Source organism: Pteropus medius, unplaced genomic scaffold (assembly GCF_902729225.1).
Source record: "Pteropus medius unplaced genomic scaffold, Ma_sr-lr_union100, whole genome shotgun sequence".
Classification (NCBI taxonomy): domain Eukaryota; kingdom Metazoa; phylum Chordata; class Mammalia; order Chiroptera; family Pteropodidae; genus Pteropus; species Pteropus medius.
The window spans coordinates 872,100-888,869 of NW_024347791.1; the positions used below are offsets into that span (position 1 = coordinate 872,100).

The 16,770-nt window shown below is 57.3% G+C and overlaps 1 protein-coding gene across 1 annotated transcript in view; it reads right to left on the minus strand.

Annotated features, from left to right (window-relative positions):
* The window catches only part of SH3BP1 (SH3 domain binding protein 1), a 22,396-nt gene extending 10,758 nt beyond the window's left edge, over window positions 1–11,638 (minus strand). Inside the window, exons 1-18 of the mRNA XM_039877739.1 lie at window positions 11,423–11,638; window positions 10,227–10,269; window positions 9,892–9,996; window positions 8,706–8,782; window positions 8,284–8,395; window positions 8,119–8,195; window positions 7,508–7,652; window positions 6,871–6,939; window positions 6,611–6,701; window positions 6,018–6,163; window positions 5,150–5,261; window positions 4,712–4,793; window positions 4,544–4,624; window positions 3,926–4,042; window positions 3,110–3,207; window positions 2,596–2,779; window positions 1,495–1,589; window positions 2–47 (exon numbers count right to left, since the gene is read on the minus strand). Coding sequence (XP_039733673.1) covers window positions 2–47; window positions 1,495–1,589; window positions 2,596–2,779; window positions 3,110–3,207; window positions 3,926–4,042; window positions 4,544–4,624; window positions 4,712–4,793; window positions 5,150–5,261; window positions 6,018–6,163; window positions 6,611–6,701; window positions 6,871–6,939; window positions 7,508–7,652; window positions 8,119–8,195; window positions 8,284–8,395; window positions 8,706–8,782; window positions 9,892–9,996; window positions 10,227–10,269; window positions 11,423–11,481 — 1,739 coding nt within the window. The 5' untranslated portion in view covers window positions 11,482–11,638. The remainder of the gene's footprint in view (window position 1; window positions 48–1,494; window positions 1,590–2,595; window positions 2,780–3,109; window positions 3,208–3,925; window positions 4,043–4,543; window positions 4,625–4,711; window positions 4,794–5,149; window positions 5,262–6,017; window positions 6,164–6,610; window positions 6,702–6,870; window positions 6,940–7,507; window positions 7,653–8,118; window positions 8,196–8,283; window positions 8,396–8,705; window positions 8,783–9,891; window positions 9,997–10,226; window positions 10,270–11,422) is intronic.
* Between the last annotated feature and the right edge of the window lie 5,132 nt (window positions 11,639–16,770).

The following is a 16,770-nucleotide window of genomic DNA, read 5'->3' on the forward strand; positions in this document are numbered from 1 at the left end:
GACCTGTGGGGGTGGCATGGTGGGCCGGGCTGGTGCCGGACGCTTGGCTGTAGAGGAAGGAAAGGGGTAGTTAGGTGTCCATATTGTTGGTGGCAAATCCACTGAGCTCAATCCTACCTCACCTCAAGACCTTTGTTCTTTCTGCCGGGAACACTGTGTCCATGGCTGGCTCCTCATTACTCAGGCCTCTCTCCATGTCCTTTCAACCCCTCAGCTGGAGTATTCCCCTGCCCCCGTTACTGTCACATTTTTCGGTTGTATTTTCTTCATAAGACTTGTTGCCCACTGAAACGACCTTGCCAGTTTTTCTGTTGCTTATTGCTTGTCCCTCCCACTAGAATGCAAATTAAGTGAGGCTATCTTATGTGTGGCTGGCTAGCACAGTGCTGGGCACAGAGTCGGTGTTCAGTATATATTTGTCAAATCAAGAAATGCTGCCTGTTTTCCCTGACACTTGGGTCTTGCTCACCTCCTCTCAGAAGCCCACCAGAGCTACCCCACCCAGCTCAGAGATCCCACAGCACAGTTCTGACCTCGAGAGGCAGTCGAAGGGCTGGGCAGGGCCAGGAGAGCTGGACTCTGGTCCTAGCTCTGCCTCTATCCACTGGGGAACCTGGGCAAATCGCTTGCCCTCCTGAGGCCTCAGTTTCCTCACTGGTAAAATGGGATGAAGACCTCAACCTCCCAGGGCTGACGTGAAGACCAGCCAGGCGATGCTGTGACAGTGCTTCGACTTGTGCTCCAGTGAGTAAATATCCCACATGCTCCCAGCTCAGGAAAGGTGGCTAGATGCCCGCCCCCCCGCCCCCTGCCCCGGCATGAAGGTCCCTGTGCAACCTTCCAGCTCCCTCTGGTCCGGAGGCTTCTGCAGCTGCTCCATCTACTCCAGGCTCTACACTGTACACCCAGGTGGGAAACTCTAGAGCCTCCTGGCTGGGCCTCCCAAGTTGCTAGTCACCCTGGCAGACTCCCCACCTGAACCTTCGGCCTTCTCACCTGACTAGCTTTTGGCCAAGTCAACAGGCAAGTGTACCACGGGGGCTCGGAAGGAGGCCCCTGGTCTGTTCCCACCACCAGCAACACCACCTCCCCTCCCTCATCGCCCTTTGAAGACCCCATCCTTCCTCTTCACTCTGTGACCTCTGGGCTTCTGAGGGACTGGACATCACTGCCCCCCATGCTCACGATGCCCGAACTGTATCAAGCATTTACTGTATGAACCAGGCAGCACCATTTAATTCTCCAAACGGCCTTACAGGGTAGGTGCAGGTACTGTTCTATGACAGAGGAGGAAGCTGAGGAGCAGACAGGCAAAGTCACCTGCCAAGGTCACAGAGCTGTAATCTGAACCCAGAGTGTCAGGCAGCAAACCTGGCTCTTAGCTACCTGGATTCCTGGCCTCCCCTGGCTGCCTGGAAACATGGGAGGGTCTGGATTGCCCACTCCTGTTCCTGCCCACCCTCTATCCCCCTTCTCCTTCCACAGTCCACTCACTCTTCCGAGCCATGTCCTCTGCTTGGGCAGCTACCTCCGGAGGGCTCCTACTGACCTTGGGGGAGGCTGGTCTTGGGGGCACCTCGGACTCTGTCCTGTGAGGGAAGGAGAGGGTCAGGGTCAGACTCGGCCATCTCCTAGAACTCTCTTAGAATGCTGAGGAGACTCCCAGCCAACAGGCTGAGTTTGAGTCCTCCGCCTTGTGGCCAGGCCTGGGATCTGTCCCCAGACCAGGACCCCCTGGGAAGATGCTACTGGCATTGGCCAGAGTTTGCATCCACTGAGCCCCTGGCTTTCGTGTGACACTGTGACAGTGTCTGTGATCCCCTACGGGGCCAGGATAGTGGGTAGAAAGCAGAGCCTCCCCTCTGCCTCAGCTCTTAGTCTCCATCTTTATGAGACGTTCCAGTTACTAGAAGCCAGAGAGCGGATGAGCAGCAGAGGGACAGGCCGAGGCTCATTCCTGGCTCCCTCAGGTCTTTGTTCAGTTGGCTCCTCCTCAGGGAGGTGTCTTTTGACCCCGCGGCTAAAGCAGCCCCGAGGTCCCCCTACCCTGCTCTGTTCTCTTATAGCGCACACCACTGATGTTATACTGTACTTTTTAGGGTGTGCTTGTTGATTCCACCCCCAGGAATGCAAGCTCTAAGGGCAGCATTTGTCTGTCTTGCTCATCCGAGGAAATGGTTTGGGCACCAGCAGTCTGTGACAACTGAACAATACCTGCTCGGTATGGAGGTAACGGGGTACCACGCAGCCTTTCCAGATTTAAAGGATCAAAGAGAAGACTGGAAGGTATTTACAAATTCCAAAATGATCAGATCCCTCGTTCTTTACATGTCCAGGGCCTGAAACAGTGCCTGGCACATATGCTGCTCAGTAAATAGCTATACAGTGAATGAGAAAACATGTCAGAGGTCGGGAGGACCTCCGCCTCTGAGTCTCCACCCCACCCACTCCAAACAGGCAAATGTGGTATTTGGGATGAAAATACAAATGCAATTATTACATTTCCTAAAATGCTGTTAGAAGCTCCGAGAGACGGTGCCTCAGGCTGGGCATCTTGGGGCCAAGAGAGGGGCCATTTGTACACGTCAGTCTTACCTTTCCTTGGTAGCCGCTGGGGCCGAGGCCGAGGCTGGGGCCGGGGCCGAGGCCGAGGCCGGGGCCGGGGCCGGGGCCGGGGCCAGCATGGCAATGGTTGGAAGCTCCTCAGAGGCTGGCCTGTCGCTGACCTTGTCCTGGGGGGCAGGGGCTGAGAACAAGCCTGACACATTGAAGTCGATGTCTGCAGACAGAATAGAGCAAGTCTTAGCTTCCAGAGCCTCCACTGGCCTCTGCTCCTCGGCCAGGGCCAGGACCACTCTCCCTTTCCCCTGACATTGTCTGGACCATGTTTCACCTTCCCGCCCCCATGGGAGCCTCACAACAGTCCCATGAAGCAGGCGGAATCATCTCCGTTTTACAGATGAGCGACTAAGGCTCAGAGTGGAGAAGCAATTTCCTGTAGGCCTCATGGTGAATTTGTGGGGCTGCTAGGGACTGAAGCCGGTCTGAAGGGCACCAAGCTGGGCACGGAGGGCACAAAGGGGCACGTGCACACAGGCAGGAGCCTCACCTCCAGGGAAGAGGGTGTCTGTGTTTTGAATCAGAGCCTCCACCACGCCTACCACCTGGATGGATGACACTGATGCGGCATCCAGCTGGGCCTGGTCCCTGGGACAAAACGCAGGGAAAGCGAGTCATCATTGAGCAAAGTCTTAGTGACCCCGATTCTCTGGCCCTGTGCCGGCCACTAGGAACGCAAGGATCAACCACATCGAGTCCCTGTTCTCAAAAGCTCACAGACCACTCTGGATGGCAAACATGCCACTCACACACCAAATTTTCCCTTCCTTCACCCATGACAGGCATCGCCAGGCGGTCATGGCACTTTTCAATGCAGTTCTGGGGCCAGGCAGCCTCTACCAGGTAAACGCACTCAGCAAATGAATGAAACCCTTTTGCCATCCACAGCCAGTTGAATAACAATGACCCCGCACATGACAGCACTTAATAGTTTGCAAAACATTTCTCCATTCGTTACCTCATTTAATTCCCAGAGCAAAAATCCTCAGACTTTGTATAATTTCTTTCTAATTTACAGACAAAGAAATGGAGGCCAAGAGTGACTTTCTAAGGCTCAACTCTGGAAGATGGAGTGTGGTGGCTAGAACCAGACCTCGGACCCCCAGCCTCCCAAGCACCCCACTGCCCCCTTTACCCAGAATTCCCATCTCCAAAGCCCTGTAGGGTCCATGATTCCTTTGGGGCCCCCACACGGCAGCCTCGAGGACAGGAGCTGCTCCACCCGTCCCGAGGCCCCAGGGGAAAACATGTAGCAGACAGCTCGGGTGGGGACTGCCGCCGTTGCCCCCACCCTCGGGCCCCTCACCCTTCTTTCTCAGGAGGCCACAGCAGGTTGGGCCCCAGGACGATGGCAATGTTGCTAGGTGTCATCTTGTTCACCTCCTGCTCCTCGGCCAGCCGTGCCAAGAACTTCATGAGGTACCTGGGGAGACGGGAGGTAGTCCTGGGCTGGGGGTGGGGCATCGGGTCACAGACACCCACCGGTGCCCCTGAGGCCTGAGACCTTCCCAGATTGGGGTTTCCGGAGTATGGCCAAGACACCACACAGGATGGCTTTAAAATTTTTAATAGCTAAATTAGCTGACCTACTGAGTGCCACCTATGTGTCAGGTACTGGGCTAAGCTGGGACTCTCCCAGCTACCCTACAGGGTAGGGAGTGCGTTTTCTAGCCCAGGCTCAGAAAGGTCAAATCGCCAGCCCGGGGCCACACAGTGGCACAGGTGGGATTTGAAGCCAGGTGGTGTGGCTTCCAAGGTTCAAGGTATGTGTTTAGTTCAATGTGTGGTATTAGAAAATAGGACCAGTACATCTCAGCTATTTTCAACAATATTGCTTAGGATATGAAGGCGGGACTCAAATCCAGGCTGCGGAGTCCCCGCAGGGCCCGGCTCCAGGGAGGCCCGGGGCTGGCTCGGAGCTCACCTGAGGTTGTTGAAGTTCTCTCGGGGCAGGCGGCTACACACCTCTTGAAGGGCCTCTAGCCGAGCTCCTGGCTCCTTCAGGCTGGGGAGGGGGAAAGAACTGGTGAGCCAGCCCAGGGAGGCACCTCTGCAGCCTCGTCTTCCCCAGCACCCCCACCCCTAACCTCACCTGGCTGCCCTCATCCAATCGTCATAGAGGTCAAAGGTCATCAGGGGCTCCGGTAGCTCCCGCAGATAGGACTTGAGGGCACCTGAAGTGGTGGCAGGGGCTCAGACACAGCCCCTAAGCCCCCACCTCTACCCAAGTGCCCAGCTCTTTTCATCTGTAGGAGCCTCCAGCCCTCGTTCACACTAACATGTCTAAGTCTGATCATTTCTTTGGTCCATGGGACCCTTTAGAGAAAATGATGAAGGCTAGTGATCTTGTTCCTGGAAAAACATACATACATTTTCCAGGGGCTTGTCATAAACCCCATCTTAAGGACTCCTGTGTCTCCTTAGCAGATTATCAGGCCTCAAACCACACTATCATGGAATCATTTCGGGAAGCTGTGGTGAAGAGATTTGGGGGGAAGGCCCCCCACCCAGGGCTCCTTGGAGCAGGTACCTGCCACGGCATGGGGGTCAGAGCAGAACTCCTGCAGGCTGCGGGGGTCCGAGGCCATCGTCTGCTTGAGGCGCTTCAGCACCGAGGCCCCAGCGGCCAGGCGGAAGAGGCCCTGGGTGCGACAGGGAACAGGTAGGGTCATGGAGGGGTAGGTGGGGTAGGACACCCTGGCCGGGAGGTCCTAGCTTACTCATGGCCTGGGGCAGGTGGCTGGCCCTCACTGGGCCTGTGTCCCCACTGGTCTGACAGGCAAACTGGACAGCAGCGTCCACAGAGCCTCTCAACTCTCAAGGTCTAGGATTCTGGGCAAAAGGGAAGTCCGGGAGAGGCTGGGAAAAGCCATGGGGAGACAGGTGTCTGGTTAGAAACAGAGGGGAGAACGGAGGCCCTGCAGGCTCATCAGGAAGCCTCAGTCTGTGAGTAGTTCCGCCTCCGAGGGGCCTGTCCTCAGGAAGGCAGCCGAGGGATGAGCAGACTGAGGTACGAAAGACGGAGGAGGCCAGCATGCGGCAGTGACTACCCCCGAGTCCCTGGCTTCATTGCCACTTTCTCGCGTGCCGTCAGGCGTCTACCTCTTGACCTCCATCTCCCCTTGTAAAACAGAGCCACTGAGGGCTCCCTCCGAGGGTTATTGGGATAATTAAACAGAATTAAATTCCTCAGTGCAAAGGGCTTATAGCACAGTGCTTGGCTCACAGAGCATCACTAAGTGGGAGGTGGTGTCACTTCAGTAACAGGAGGCCTTGCCTTCTCCCTGGTCCTGTGCTCTAGGGATGGGATTATGGGCACAGCATGGGCAGCATGAGGGAGGCCTGGGACAAACTGAGGACCCCGATACTCCCTCCCCACCTGTCCCAGTGGGTCCCACCTCTTCCTTCACGCCCTCGGAAAGCAGCATCAGGACGCAGGCCTCAATGGGCAGGGCAATGTCCTGGCCCAGCTCTTGCAGGTGAGCTCCCAGTGACACCCCATACACCCTGGAGAAGGGGGTGGCCGTCATCGAGGGGGAGGGGTCTGCAGGGACGAGACAGATCAGCGGCCCAGGGTCCTTCCACCCTTGGGCAGCCAGGGGCACCACACCAGATGTCCTCGAGGGATTACTGCTTTGGCCAATGGTACCACCTCCCACCTGACCATCCATGCCACGCATCCTGAAATCATCCAATACATCACTTGAATCTGTTCACCTCCACTGCTTTCATCTCAGTCCAGGCCACCATCATTTCCCTTCTGCCTCCTAACAGGTCTCCTGGCTCCAGTCCTGGCCCCTCTCATTCTATCCCCCACTCAGCAGCCAGAGCAGTGTCCATCACGAATCTAATTGAGCTCTCCCTGCTCAGAACTCATCTGTGGCTCCCTATTGCCTTTGAGCATGGAATGCAATATCGTGTAAGCCTTTCAACATGCCCTGAGCATGGTGGGAGTAAGGGGTGTGGGGTCGGGACCCGCCTGTGTCCCCACCTGCTTGGCTGTGGTTCTCCTTCAGCTCAGCCAAGGCCGTGTCCAGTGAGCTCAGAGACTTGCGATGGTAATCGGCCTGAATCTCCATGAGCTGTGGGGACAAAGGGGCACCCCCGGAAGAAGTGAGGGAAGCTGAGCCTCCCTCAGGGTCCGCAAGAGCAGACCCCTCCTTCCCACCATCTCATAGTGGGTCTCAGTGGCTCCTGGCTCTGGCATCCACCCCTGAGCTCCGGGTGGTTGAAGCCCGGTCTTGGACTCACATGGATGAAGTAGTTGGCATAGGTGTCCTCTTTGGTGGCAAAGTGGTATAGGTCGGCCAAGTACTCATCCTTGGGGACAGAGAGAGGAGGGCTTACACCGGTGAGGCTGGGACTCAGAGGGGAAGCCGAGGCTTGGAGGGGTTAGGGACTTGCCCAGGCTGTATGTGGAGGGTCCTAGCCAGCTCTCCTCTCGCTGCCAAGGCTTGTGCTTGGCCCACCCCCAACCTCACCTGGCTGCCCTCATCCAATCGTCCAAACTCTCAAGGGCTTTTAGAGTTTCTCACCTCTGTGTCCCCATACCCTTAGCACAGTGCCCTGTGTTATGCACCATTTATTCATTCGCCATTCATTCATTTACTCACTTACAAATACACCAAGGCCCTGGCGAGTGGAGTATCTCTGCCTCCCAGGTGTTATTTGCATGGTGTAAACAGAAGAAGCTACAAGGTAATGGCTAAATAAACAGACCTTGGAGCCTGACTACCTGGTTTCAAACTCCAACTTTGCTGCTTCCTGCTTATGTGGACTTGGGCAAGTCACGTCACCTCTGTGAGCTTCAGTTTCCTCGTCTGTGAAATGAGGACAGTGCCGACCTCTACTGCCCCCACGCATCCAGGGAACCTCAAGTGCCCCTCACCTTGCACTGCTCCACCTTCTTCTTCAGGTCCTCCTCCTCCTCCTTCAGCGTCTCCACCTTGTTGGCCATGGTGGTGTGACTGTAACTGCCTGGGCCACCACCCAGGCCCTGACCGCTGCTTGAGTTCTTAGCTGCCTGGCTAAGCCTGGGGACGATTCCAAGGTGGGGTGGTTACTGTCCAGAGCCAAGTGTCCCCTCCATATGCCTAACCACACAGGATTCTGGAATTTATAGACTGAAAATCTCGTAGCTTCCCTGGGCCTGGGCTATAAGTGCTCAGGGGTGCCACCTGGTGGTAGGTTTGGTGGTCACAGCCCTCCGGCTCCAGGGAAGACCTCCAGGGAGGTCTTCCTGCCATCCAGGGATCTTGGAGAACTGTTCATGACTACCCTAGGCTTTGAGGTCACCCTCAGATGACACAAGCATATGCATATACACATGCACATAGGCACTCTTGCACATCTCCTCACTATATGTGTTCCTACCAGATGTGTGCACAAGTACGCACTCTGTACCCAGTGGGCCCTGCAATGTCCTCCTAGTTTGGGAAGGGCCTCGAACCTCTGTGGGCTAACCTGGGCATGGACCCACCCAGACTCTGTGGCTCCCACCTGCTCTTGAGGGTGTTCCAGTCTGACACCAGCTTCTGCAGGCTTTTCTTGTGTTTGAGGATGGCTGGCAGTTCTTCCTGGGGGCAGACATGGGGAAGGAGGGATCAGAGGGCTGGGGAGCTGGGAACTAGAGGCGGGGATGCTGCGGTCAGCAGGTAGGGTCACCTCACTCAGCCTGCTGAGTGGCTGCAGGACATCTCTCTCCAGGGTCATCTCAAACTCGGCCAGGATGCGGGCCAGCTGGTTCTGGATGGCACAGCTCATCTCTAAAGCCTTCCTGTGGACACAGCACCCAGTGGGTCCAGGCTCCCACAGCCCTTCACTCCCATCTGGAAATACTAGTAGAGTCTCTCCCCCCGTCCCCCAATAGTCTCCTGCCCCTTTGATCTCTCCCTCATCTTCTCTGAGCCCAATACCCTCCCAGGCATGGCTGCCCTCACTGACCTGGATACCGTCCCCAGCCCAGATACTCTCTCCAGCCTGGTCATCCTTCCACGGTGGCTGCTTTCCCTGCCCTGGGCCCCCTCCCAGTCCAGATTCCTCCTTGGCCTCTCCAGGCGAAGGCTGAGGCCCCCGTCTGTGCTCACCCCATACTGGAATCAGGGTCTAGCTCCTTGAAGCTCTCGGCCATCGTGGTGGAAAGAGCCATGAGAGGAAGCTTCTTCTGCAGGGAGGGCAGGTCTGGTTGTGAGCATGAGTGCCTGTGCTTGCCCACTGGGCCTCCCTTCAGCCTGCCCGAACTCATGATGTGTCTCTTGGGGGCAGAACTGCACCGAGGCACTGGGCGTGATGGATGGGGAGCAGGGAACCCAGGAGGGTCACAGTCAGGTGAAAGCGGAAGCAGGATGATAACAAGGCATGGTAGGGGTGACCTCTCCCTGGGACCAAGTACAGAGCACCCATCCCTCTGGGGTCCCCTTTCTCCCTCCCAGGAGCTACTTGATCAAGGTGGAAGGAATGGCCAAGTCCCATCACAGGCTGGAAAACTAAGAACAGAGGACTTGCCAAGGTCACACAGTTGAAGGGGGATGGAGGAGCTGGGAATAGGCCTCGGAGTGGGCTCTTCCCTGCCCCAGGGCACAGGTGGCTGACCCGGCCACTGTGGAGCGCAAACCCTCCACAGCTCCCATTGCTCCCCCTCGCACCCAGAACTCTGGCCACACTTAATTGTTAACTGATTCCAAAACGTGCTGGACCATTCCCACCTAGAGTTATGGAGAGTACTAGCTTTGGTCAGAGTGACCAGGGTTCAAATCTCGGTTTTGCTACTTACTAGCTGCATGGACTTGAGTGAGTCACTTTATCTCTCTAAGTCTCCATTTCCTCATCTAGTAAAGTGCTAATAAAGACGGCCTCCTCCTAGGGTTGCTGTCAGCATTGAGAGAGGGAATGCGGTCCATAAATGCTGGCTCTTGATTAATACAAGTATCATTCAAAGTCCAGCTCAAATGTCACTTCCTTCAGGAAGCCCTCAGATTGCCCCAGTTGAGAGAGCCTGCTCTGCTCTAAGGGCTGACTGGACAGAGAAGTTCAGGTGCAATCAGAGCCTGGTCTGGGTTCAGGAGATTGGTGCAGAGGAGGACAGGTCAAGAAGGGGATGGGGAAGAGATAAGGCCTCATGAGTGGGGTGCCTGGGGGCCTTGGGACAGAGCAGTCTTCACCCGCTTGGGGCCAGAGGCTCAGACTGGCAGAGAGACCCCAGCCCCAACTTCACTCCCCCATTGGACAGAGGTGTCCTGCCCAGGCCCCCTTCTCCCTGGGACCCCCACTCACCACCCGCTTGTCCATATCTGCCCCACTCTGGCCCTGCAGACAGGCCTGTAGTCGCTTGTGGACATTGTGGGCTGCTCGCTTGGCTGGTTCCAGCCGCTGCTCCACCTGGGAGAGGGCATGGAGGTTATGGGTCCTGGGAGGTTGTCCCCCACCTCCCACTGCTCTGTTCTTCCCCAGAGCAGGAACCACCTTTCTTTTTCCTCCTCCTGGGGACCCCACGGCCAACAGCTTGGGGAATGACTCAATCTGGTCCCCCAACTGGCATCTCCGCCCGGCCCTCTGCTGACAGCCTGCATAGGCCTGCCTTGCCACCCATGGCTGGCCCAGGCACGTACCTGCTGCAGGTCCTCACCCAGGAACTCGGCAGTCTCCGGGGTGCTGTGAGGGGGGCGGAGAGAGCTTCTGCTGAGCTGGCCCAGGTTAGGAACCCCCCTGCTCCGCCAACAGGGCACCTGGACCCCAGTTGCTTCCAGTGCCCCTCCCTGCCCCTCCCAGTTGGGGCCTGCCTCATCCCAGTCGGAGCACATTCCATGGGGGTGGCAATAGGATATAGGGCTTTTTCCTCCTCCGCCCAGGGCTGTGTCCTGAGAGAGGGTGGATGAAACTGAAGGGGGGACTGGGGGAGCCACCCCAGGGCTCAGCCTCTCTTTTCTGCTGACCCTAGGGAGAAGAGGCCTGGGCTGGCCCCAAGAAGGGGAAGTGTTTGAGCTCAGACAGTCACACAGGACGCTGGACCGTTGTGGTGGGTAGGCCCTGGGCCCCTGCCTGGGGATTCAGGGGGACACTGTGGCCCAGAGCAAGGTGGCCTGACAGCATAGACCTGCACAGGCATCTGTGCCAGTGTGAGATGAAAACCAGGTCTCTGGACACCCGATCCCCTCCCCTGGGCCCAGAGATGGGAAACTCCCAATGCAGGGGAAGAGGAGAGAAGACAGGCCCAGGGAGCTCCTCAAACTTCTGGCCTCTACTCCACCAGCATTGGGGCTGGGGTGGTAACAGAGGGGGTCCTGGGAATGTTTCTACCTGAGGCTGAGAAAGCAGAAGCAAGACAGAGAAGCAGGCCGCCCAGGGACTGGGGGGGAGGAGGGGCACGCAGGACCCGGGCAGGCCCCTCCTCCCACCAGGCCGAGACCCAGTCTCTTTCCGTCTTCCAAGGTCTGGGGCCCTGACTGCCCCTCCCCCCAGACAACCAGAGATGGTTAACTGTCCCCACTGTACAGAAGGGACAAGTGAGGCCAGCGGGGAGCGTTCACTCAGAGGCTCATGGAGGCAGAGAAGACTCAGCATCCTTGATTCTCCCTGTGACCCCCTCCACTCAGGGGTGGGGGGTGCCCCTTCCCCCCAAAGTCAGCGCCTTTCTCTCCAGCTCTGGCTGGGAGGCGGGGGTGGCATTTGGAGGGAGAAGAGCGGCAGGACTCTGGCTAGTCAGAGGGTGGCCGTCCAGCGGTCCCCAGTTTCCCCCACCCCTCTACCTTCCCTCGGGTCAGGCTGGGGTGAGCGTGGGGCTGGATGGGACCGGGTGGACACTCACCGTCCCAAGCTGCCCGTCTGGGCCAGTTGGCGCATGCGATGCAGCTGCCTCTTCATCATCTTGGGGGCGGGCTGGGGGGCTGCAGGGTCACGGTGGGGGTCGAGGGCCGACAGCCCCCGGCCCAGCCTGCCTCTGCCCGCAGCGCTCTCGCCCCGGATGGGTGGGCGGCGCTCTCCGCTTCCTGGGCCAGCGCACTCCCGCTCGCTCCCGCCTCCCCGCTGGCGGCCCCGCCCCCGGCCCCCAGGTCACTCCTCTCTCCAAGTTTGGGTTCTCAATCTCCCCGTCTTCCGCCCCCCGCCCCCACGGCCCCTGGAAGGTTCCCGCGAGTGTCGGTCGATCCGCCGCCCGGGAGTCCACAGGTTGTGTGCGCGGCTCCTCCCCGCCCAGCCTCGGTGGCGGGAAGCAGGTAAGCCCGCTCCTGCCACTGCGCCTGCCCCAGGTTCCTGCCCCACCTACCGCCCGCCCGCCCAGGGTATAAATAACCTTTGCACGCCTCTCAAAGAGGAAAGACGGTTCTATTCTTGGGAGGCAGAGGCTAAGGACAGTCCTCTCTGACCTGTACTGGCCCGTCTGGGCTTGCCAAAGGATGCTGCTCTGGGCTCGCTCCCCAGGAGACCTGCTGGCCGATCGTCTGGGGGCTTTGGCTTCCAGGAGCCACCCTGCTGCTGTGTGCCCTTGGACAAGTCCCTGGAAGGCGGGACTTGCTGTTTTTAATGGCCCGATGCGCCAGCTGTTCTGGCCCTGCCCGACCCAGAGTGGACAAGATACCCCTACCTGCTCCTGCGGCGCCTGTGCTCCTGTTCCTGTCGCACCTTTAAGGGGGTGGGGGCGGGGGGAGTCTGCCACCCTCCAGCAGAGAACAGTCCCAGAGCAGTTCCCGGACACCCTGCTCTCCCCCAGGCCCCCAGCAGTCTCCTCCATCTGTAATGCCCCTTCTCCCGCAAACTTCCTCAGTCCCTGCCCTTCCTTCTTGTAAGGCAGTGATGCGGCTGCTGATCTGTCCCTCCAGACTCAGTGGTAGTTATCTCTCTGGCGCTCCACCCAAAACAGAGCTGGGCATACAGTAGGTGCTCCATAACTGCTAGTTAATACAAGAGGAAAACCTTTGGAAAACAGTAGTTTCACCTTGCTCTGAGCCCCTGCACCTCGGGCATCAGGAGACCCAAGGGTGGGGGAGGGGAGGAGTCCTGTCATGCATAGCACTTTGTCAGTTTCAGTAGGTTGGTTTGAGGATCACCTGAGCACCTATTTGTGTGGGTGGGCAGACTGGGCACTTCTCTAGGGCATGACCTCGGCCTTGGGCATCTCAGTGTTCTAGCACAGGGCCTGGCTCACAGTGGGCACTCCCTGGACTCTGGTTGCCTCTCCACTCCCCAAAGGGAGAGCCAGGCAGCCCCAATGGGGTGGGGAGGGGTGGAGAAGGGAACCCCCCAGCTGTTGCTGCTTGAGCCAGAGGCTCCCACCTGAGTGGAATCCTAGGCAGAAGTTAGGAGGCTCCTGGATCAGAGGCTCAGGCCAGGATCAGGAGCTCCTAGGCAAGTTCTCTTGCCCATCTCCCCTCCCCTGACTGGAAGGCCCCTTCTAGAAAGGGGACAGGGCTTGAAGAACACCTTCATGGAAGGAGACACCAGAGTCCGGACACCAAACCTGGCTTCTTAAAATGTGGGGCTGGGGTTGCAAAGTCTGAGTTCTAGTCCTGTCTTCCACCTTCCTCGCTGGCCAGACCTCAGAACTTTGTGGTGGCTCAGTTTCCCTTGTCTCTGCAATGGGCACAACCTACTGTGTGCAGAATTAGGAAACTGAAGATTCCCAAGCCAGCAACTTGACACCAGGTTAGCACCATCCTGCTGCCTGGGAAAGCTCAAGGATACAAGGTGTCCCCACCCTATTTCAGCCCCGCCTGAAACTCAGACCACACTGGGCCTGGGCTTGTCCACTTTCCCCAGCTGTTCTTAAGGTCCCTAAGGGTAAAGCCTGGCTTTTATCTCTGTCCCTCTTAGGCCTGCCCAGGCCTGCGCCCCAGCTCCAGCCTGGGGAGGGGTCATTCCATGTGGGCTGTAGCAGCAGCTGCTGTGGAAACAACCAGAGCCATATAATCAGGCCACCTGAGCTCCAGGCTCCCTTCCAGTCAGACCCAAGGGCCTCCGCAGGAAAGGCACCTGGCTCTTCTTTGTGTGGCCTGGGCAAGGCTGCTGTGCCTTTTGGCTGGGTGGGGTGGGGAGGTATATTTAAGCTCAAGTACACTTGAATGTTGAATCATAATGGGTTAGAAGCCCCAAAGGTTGGGTCATAGGTTGTTCTTTCAAAGGATGTTGCGATCAGAGGCTTCTGGACTCAAGTTTTAGTCGATGGATGTTGAGATCGTAGTTTTAGAACTGCAGATGCAGAAGGGGGACCTCTGGGGTCACCAGCCAATCCCTGCTCCGGTCACAAGATCTTTCACATTGCACTGCAAGGGCTTGTTGACCTTTCTGGGCCTCCTCCCCAGGAGGGTCTTCTGGATCATGCTGAGTCCTCCTGGGCCTAGCAATGTGCCATTGTCACGGGAGCTCAAAAATCACAGCTGACTTGAGTCGCGAGTGAAGACACTGCATCAACGGACACTTTCCAACTCAAGAGACAGCAAAAAGAGAGCTTAAGGTGTGGATGGAGCCGGCGAGCTGGGCAAGCTTCTCACTAGCTGGGAAAGCTTGGGTGAGGTAGTTCACCTGAGCCTCAGCATCCTCCTCAGTAAAGTGGGACTACTAACAAAAGCATCTACCTGTTGTGAGGACTGAATGAATTAACATGTAAAATGCTTAGAATGGTGTCTGGCCCTATTTCTTATTATTCAGCCTGCAAAGTCAGGAAGGAAAGATCCTTTACCCCTCCTGCCTTTGTTGCCCCCTAAATGTGTCTTGCTGCCTTGGGACAATAACACTTATTGTCAGGTACTTTAGCACATCCTCCAGTGAGGTTGGTATCATTGTCCCCATTTTACAGGTGAGCAGACCAGGTCTCCTGGTCCAAGGTTCCTAGCTGTCCAAGTAGCAGAGGCCAAGTTAGAAATTATATTTGATTGGCTCCAAAGCCTCCATGTGCTTTCCTACTGGGCTCCTGGCCAGCACACCGACACAGGCCCTGGAGAGCCTGAACCCTAACCCCAACCAGAGGACAGCAGCTGACAGAGGGCTGGAGGCTGGGGAAGCAGGGGGCAGTGTGCCCTCATGGTGGACACCTCACAGGATGCTGCTCAGACGTGGGCCCTAAAATGGAGCCGACAGCAAGCACACTGGGGGACGTACTGAAGTACACGAACATAAGTGTCCCTTACGTGCTGCTCTCCAAGCTTCAGCTTCCCATTTCCACAGGGCAGTTCTAAGGATTGAGAGAGATGCTGTGTGCAGCGGGTCCAGTACAGTGCCAGGCCTAGAGCTGGCCCGTTGCCTGCCTGTGCCGGTGCGCTGGCCAGAAGCCCTGTGGAGACTGGGGGCAGAAGCATCATGAGAACACCAGGGACAGGACCCCCCAGGCGAGCAGTGGCCTGTTTCTCTTGGCTGCTATGGACAGATGAGCAGTGTGCTGTGGTTGCTAAAAAACAAAAAAACCCAAAAAAACAAAAAAGCCGAGCTGCTGCCTCTAGCCACATAAATAGAAGTGGAAGTGTGGCTTCAAGGTCTGGGAAGTCCCACTGCTTCTGGGGTGGGGGTGGGGGGTTACCCTTCAAGAGACAGAACATGGCTTCCCTGGGCCCCCCACTTCAGCCCGGGGACTCAAGGCTCTGGGTCTCTTGTATAGGGCTCCAGACCTCTGTCTGAACCAACAGTATTTGGGGAATGACTCCCCCAGGGAGTGGAGGCCAAGGGCCCCCTCCTCTGATCAGACACCCTACCCAGCCCCTCACATGTGGGGCTTACGGGGAACCCCATGCCCCTCCCTCCCAGCTCTCAGTGTGTCCTGCTGAGCTCCTGGCTCACAGGTTCCATAAGAAGTCGTGAGCTCTGTGAGGACAGGACCATGCCTGGCACAGGAGCTGCTCAAGAGGCACGTGGAGGACGGATGGAGAGACAGACGAACCGACTACGAACAAGGGAAGATGGGAGGTTTGAACGACTGAAAGGGTCTCCCTGTGGCTCTAACATCTGGGTCACTCCAAGTTGACAGTCTGGGAGATTTTTTTACCCAGACTCGTCAGAAGGCATCAGAGGGTCCCTCCCACCTTTTCAAACAAGGAACCTAAAGACTAGAGAAGGAAGCACCTTGCTCAGAGTCACAGAGCAAGCCAGGGGCCCCACTAGAAGCAGTCCCATACTCCCAGGTGGCACTTACACATTCCCATGCCAACCTGCAGCCCTTCATTGCCAGTATGAGACTGTGCTCCAGATGGTGCTTCTAGGACCCCAGAGACCTTAGGGAATAGGGTTTTCACTTAGAAGGAAGTACCTTCCAACAGGTTATCTTTGGGAGACATCCATCACAAGTGTTCAGCAGTCCTGCCTGTGGGGAGGAGGCAGGAACCAGGCCTGGTGGCTGGGAGGGCAGTGTCACAGGATGCTAGGAGGCACCAGTGGGTGGAGCTGGAAGGCCTTGCTCTCGCTCTTGTCCACTCAGCAGTGCGGCAGCTGTGGGGAAACTCCCCATGCACTTCGGTGTTGCCTGGCACAGAGAACTGGCCCTCACTTGCTGAATGGAAGCTGGGGAGTCAGGTGTGCTGGGCTCCGGGAAAACTAGCGGGCTGGACTGTTCTCTAGCACACCTTAATTCTATCTATGGAATGGAGTTTGGTGGTCAAGTTCAGACTGGGTAACACTAGGTTAGACAGAGTGAAATTGGTTTCTTAAATGCAGAACTTCCCATCATCTGGTAGGGAGGAGAAATGGCAGGCAGCCTTCCCCAGACTTATCTGAGCAGGAATCATCTCTGGCAGAGCAGCATGGAGGACTGGCTCCATGCCACTGGGCAATTCCCTGGACTAAACGCTCCCTCACTCAGCTCAGCACCGGTTGGCTCTCTCAGGTGCATGGCCTCCAAGCCACTTGCCAGCCTGGACCCCAGCCTCCCAGTTAAAACACTCAACAGTGCCAGGGGGAAGTGAGCTGCAGCTGGGAGTGGCAGGAGGCCCACTGGAGGGTCCCTGGGCCTCTCCAGAAACAAGCCGCTATTGGTACCCTGCTTCCTGGGAGCAGCCTCTGAGGAAAGGGATAAGCCAAGGCATGGACCTGCAGGGTGGTGCTGCATCGCCATTGTGTTTTGATGGCCGAGCACAGCAGAAAGAAGTTATGAGAATCTAAGGGCCTCCCCCTCAGCGTCTGCGGCAGCTGGGGCTCCTGGCAGGCCCTGAGCAGCCACTCACTTCCAGCTGGGATGGC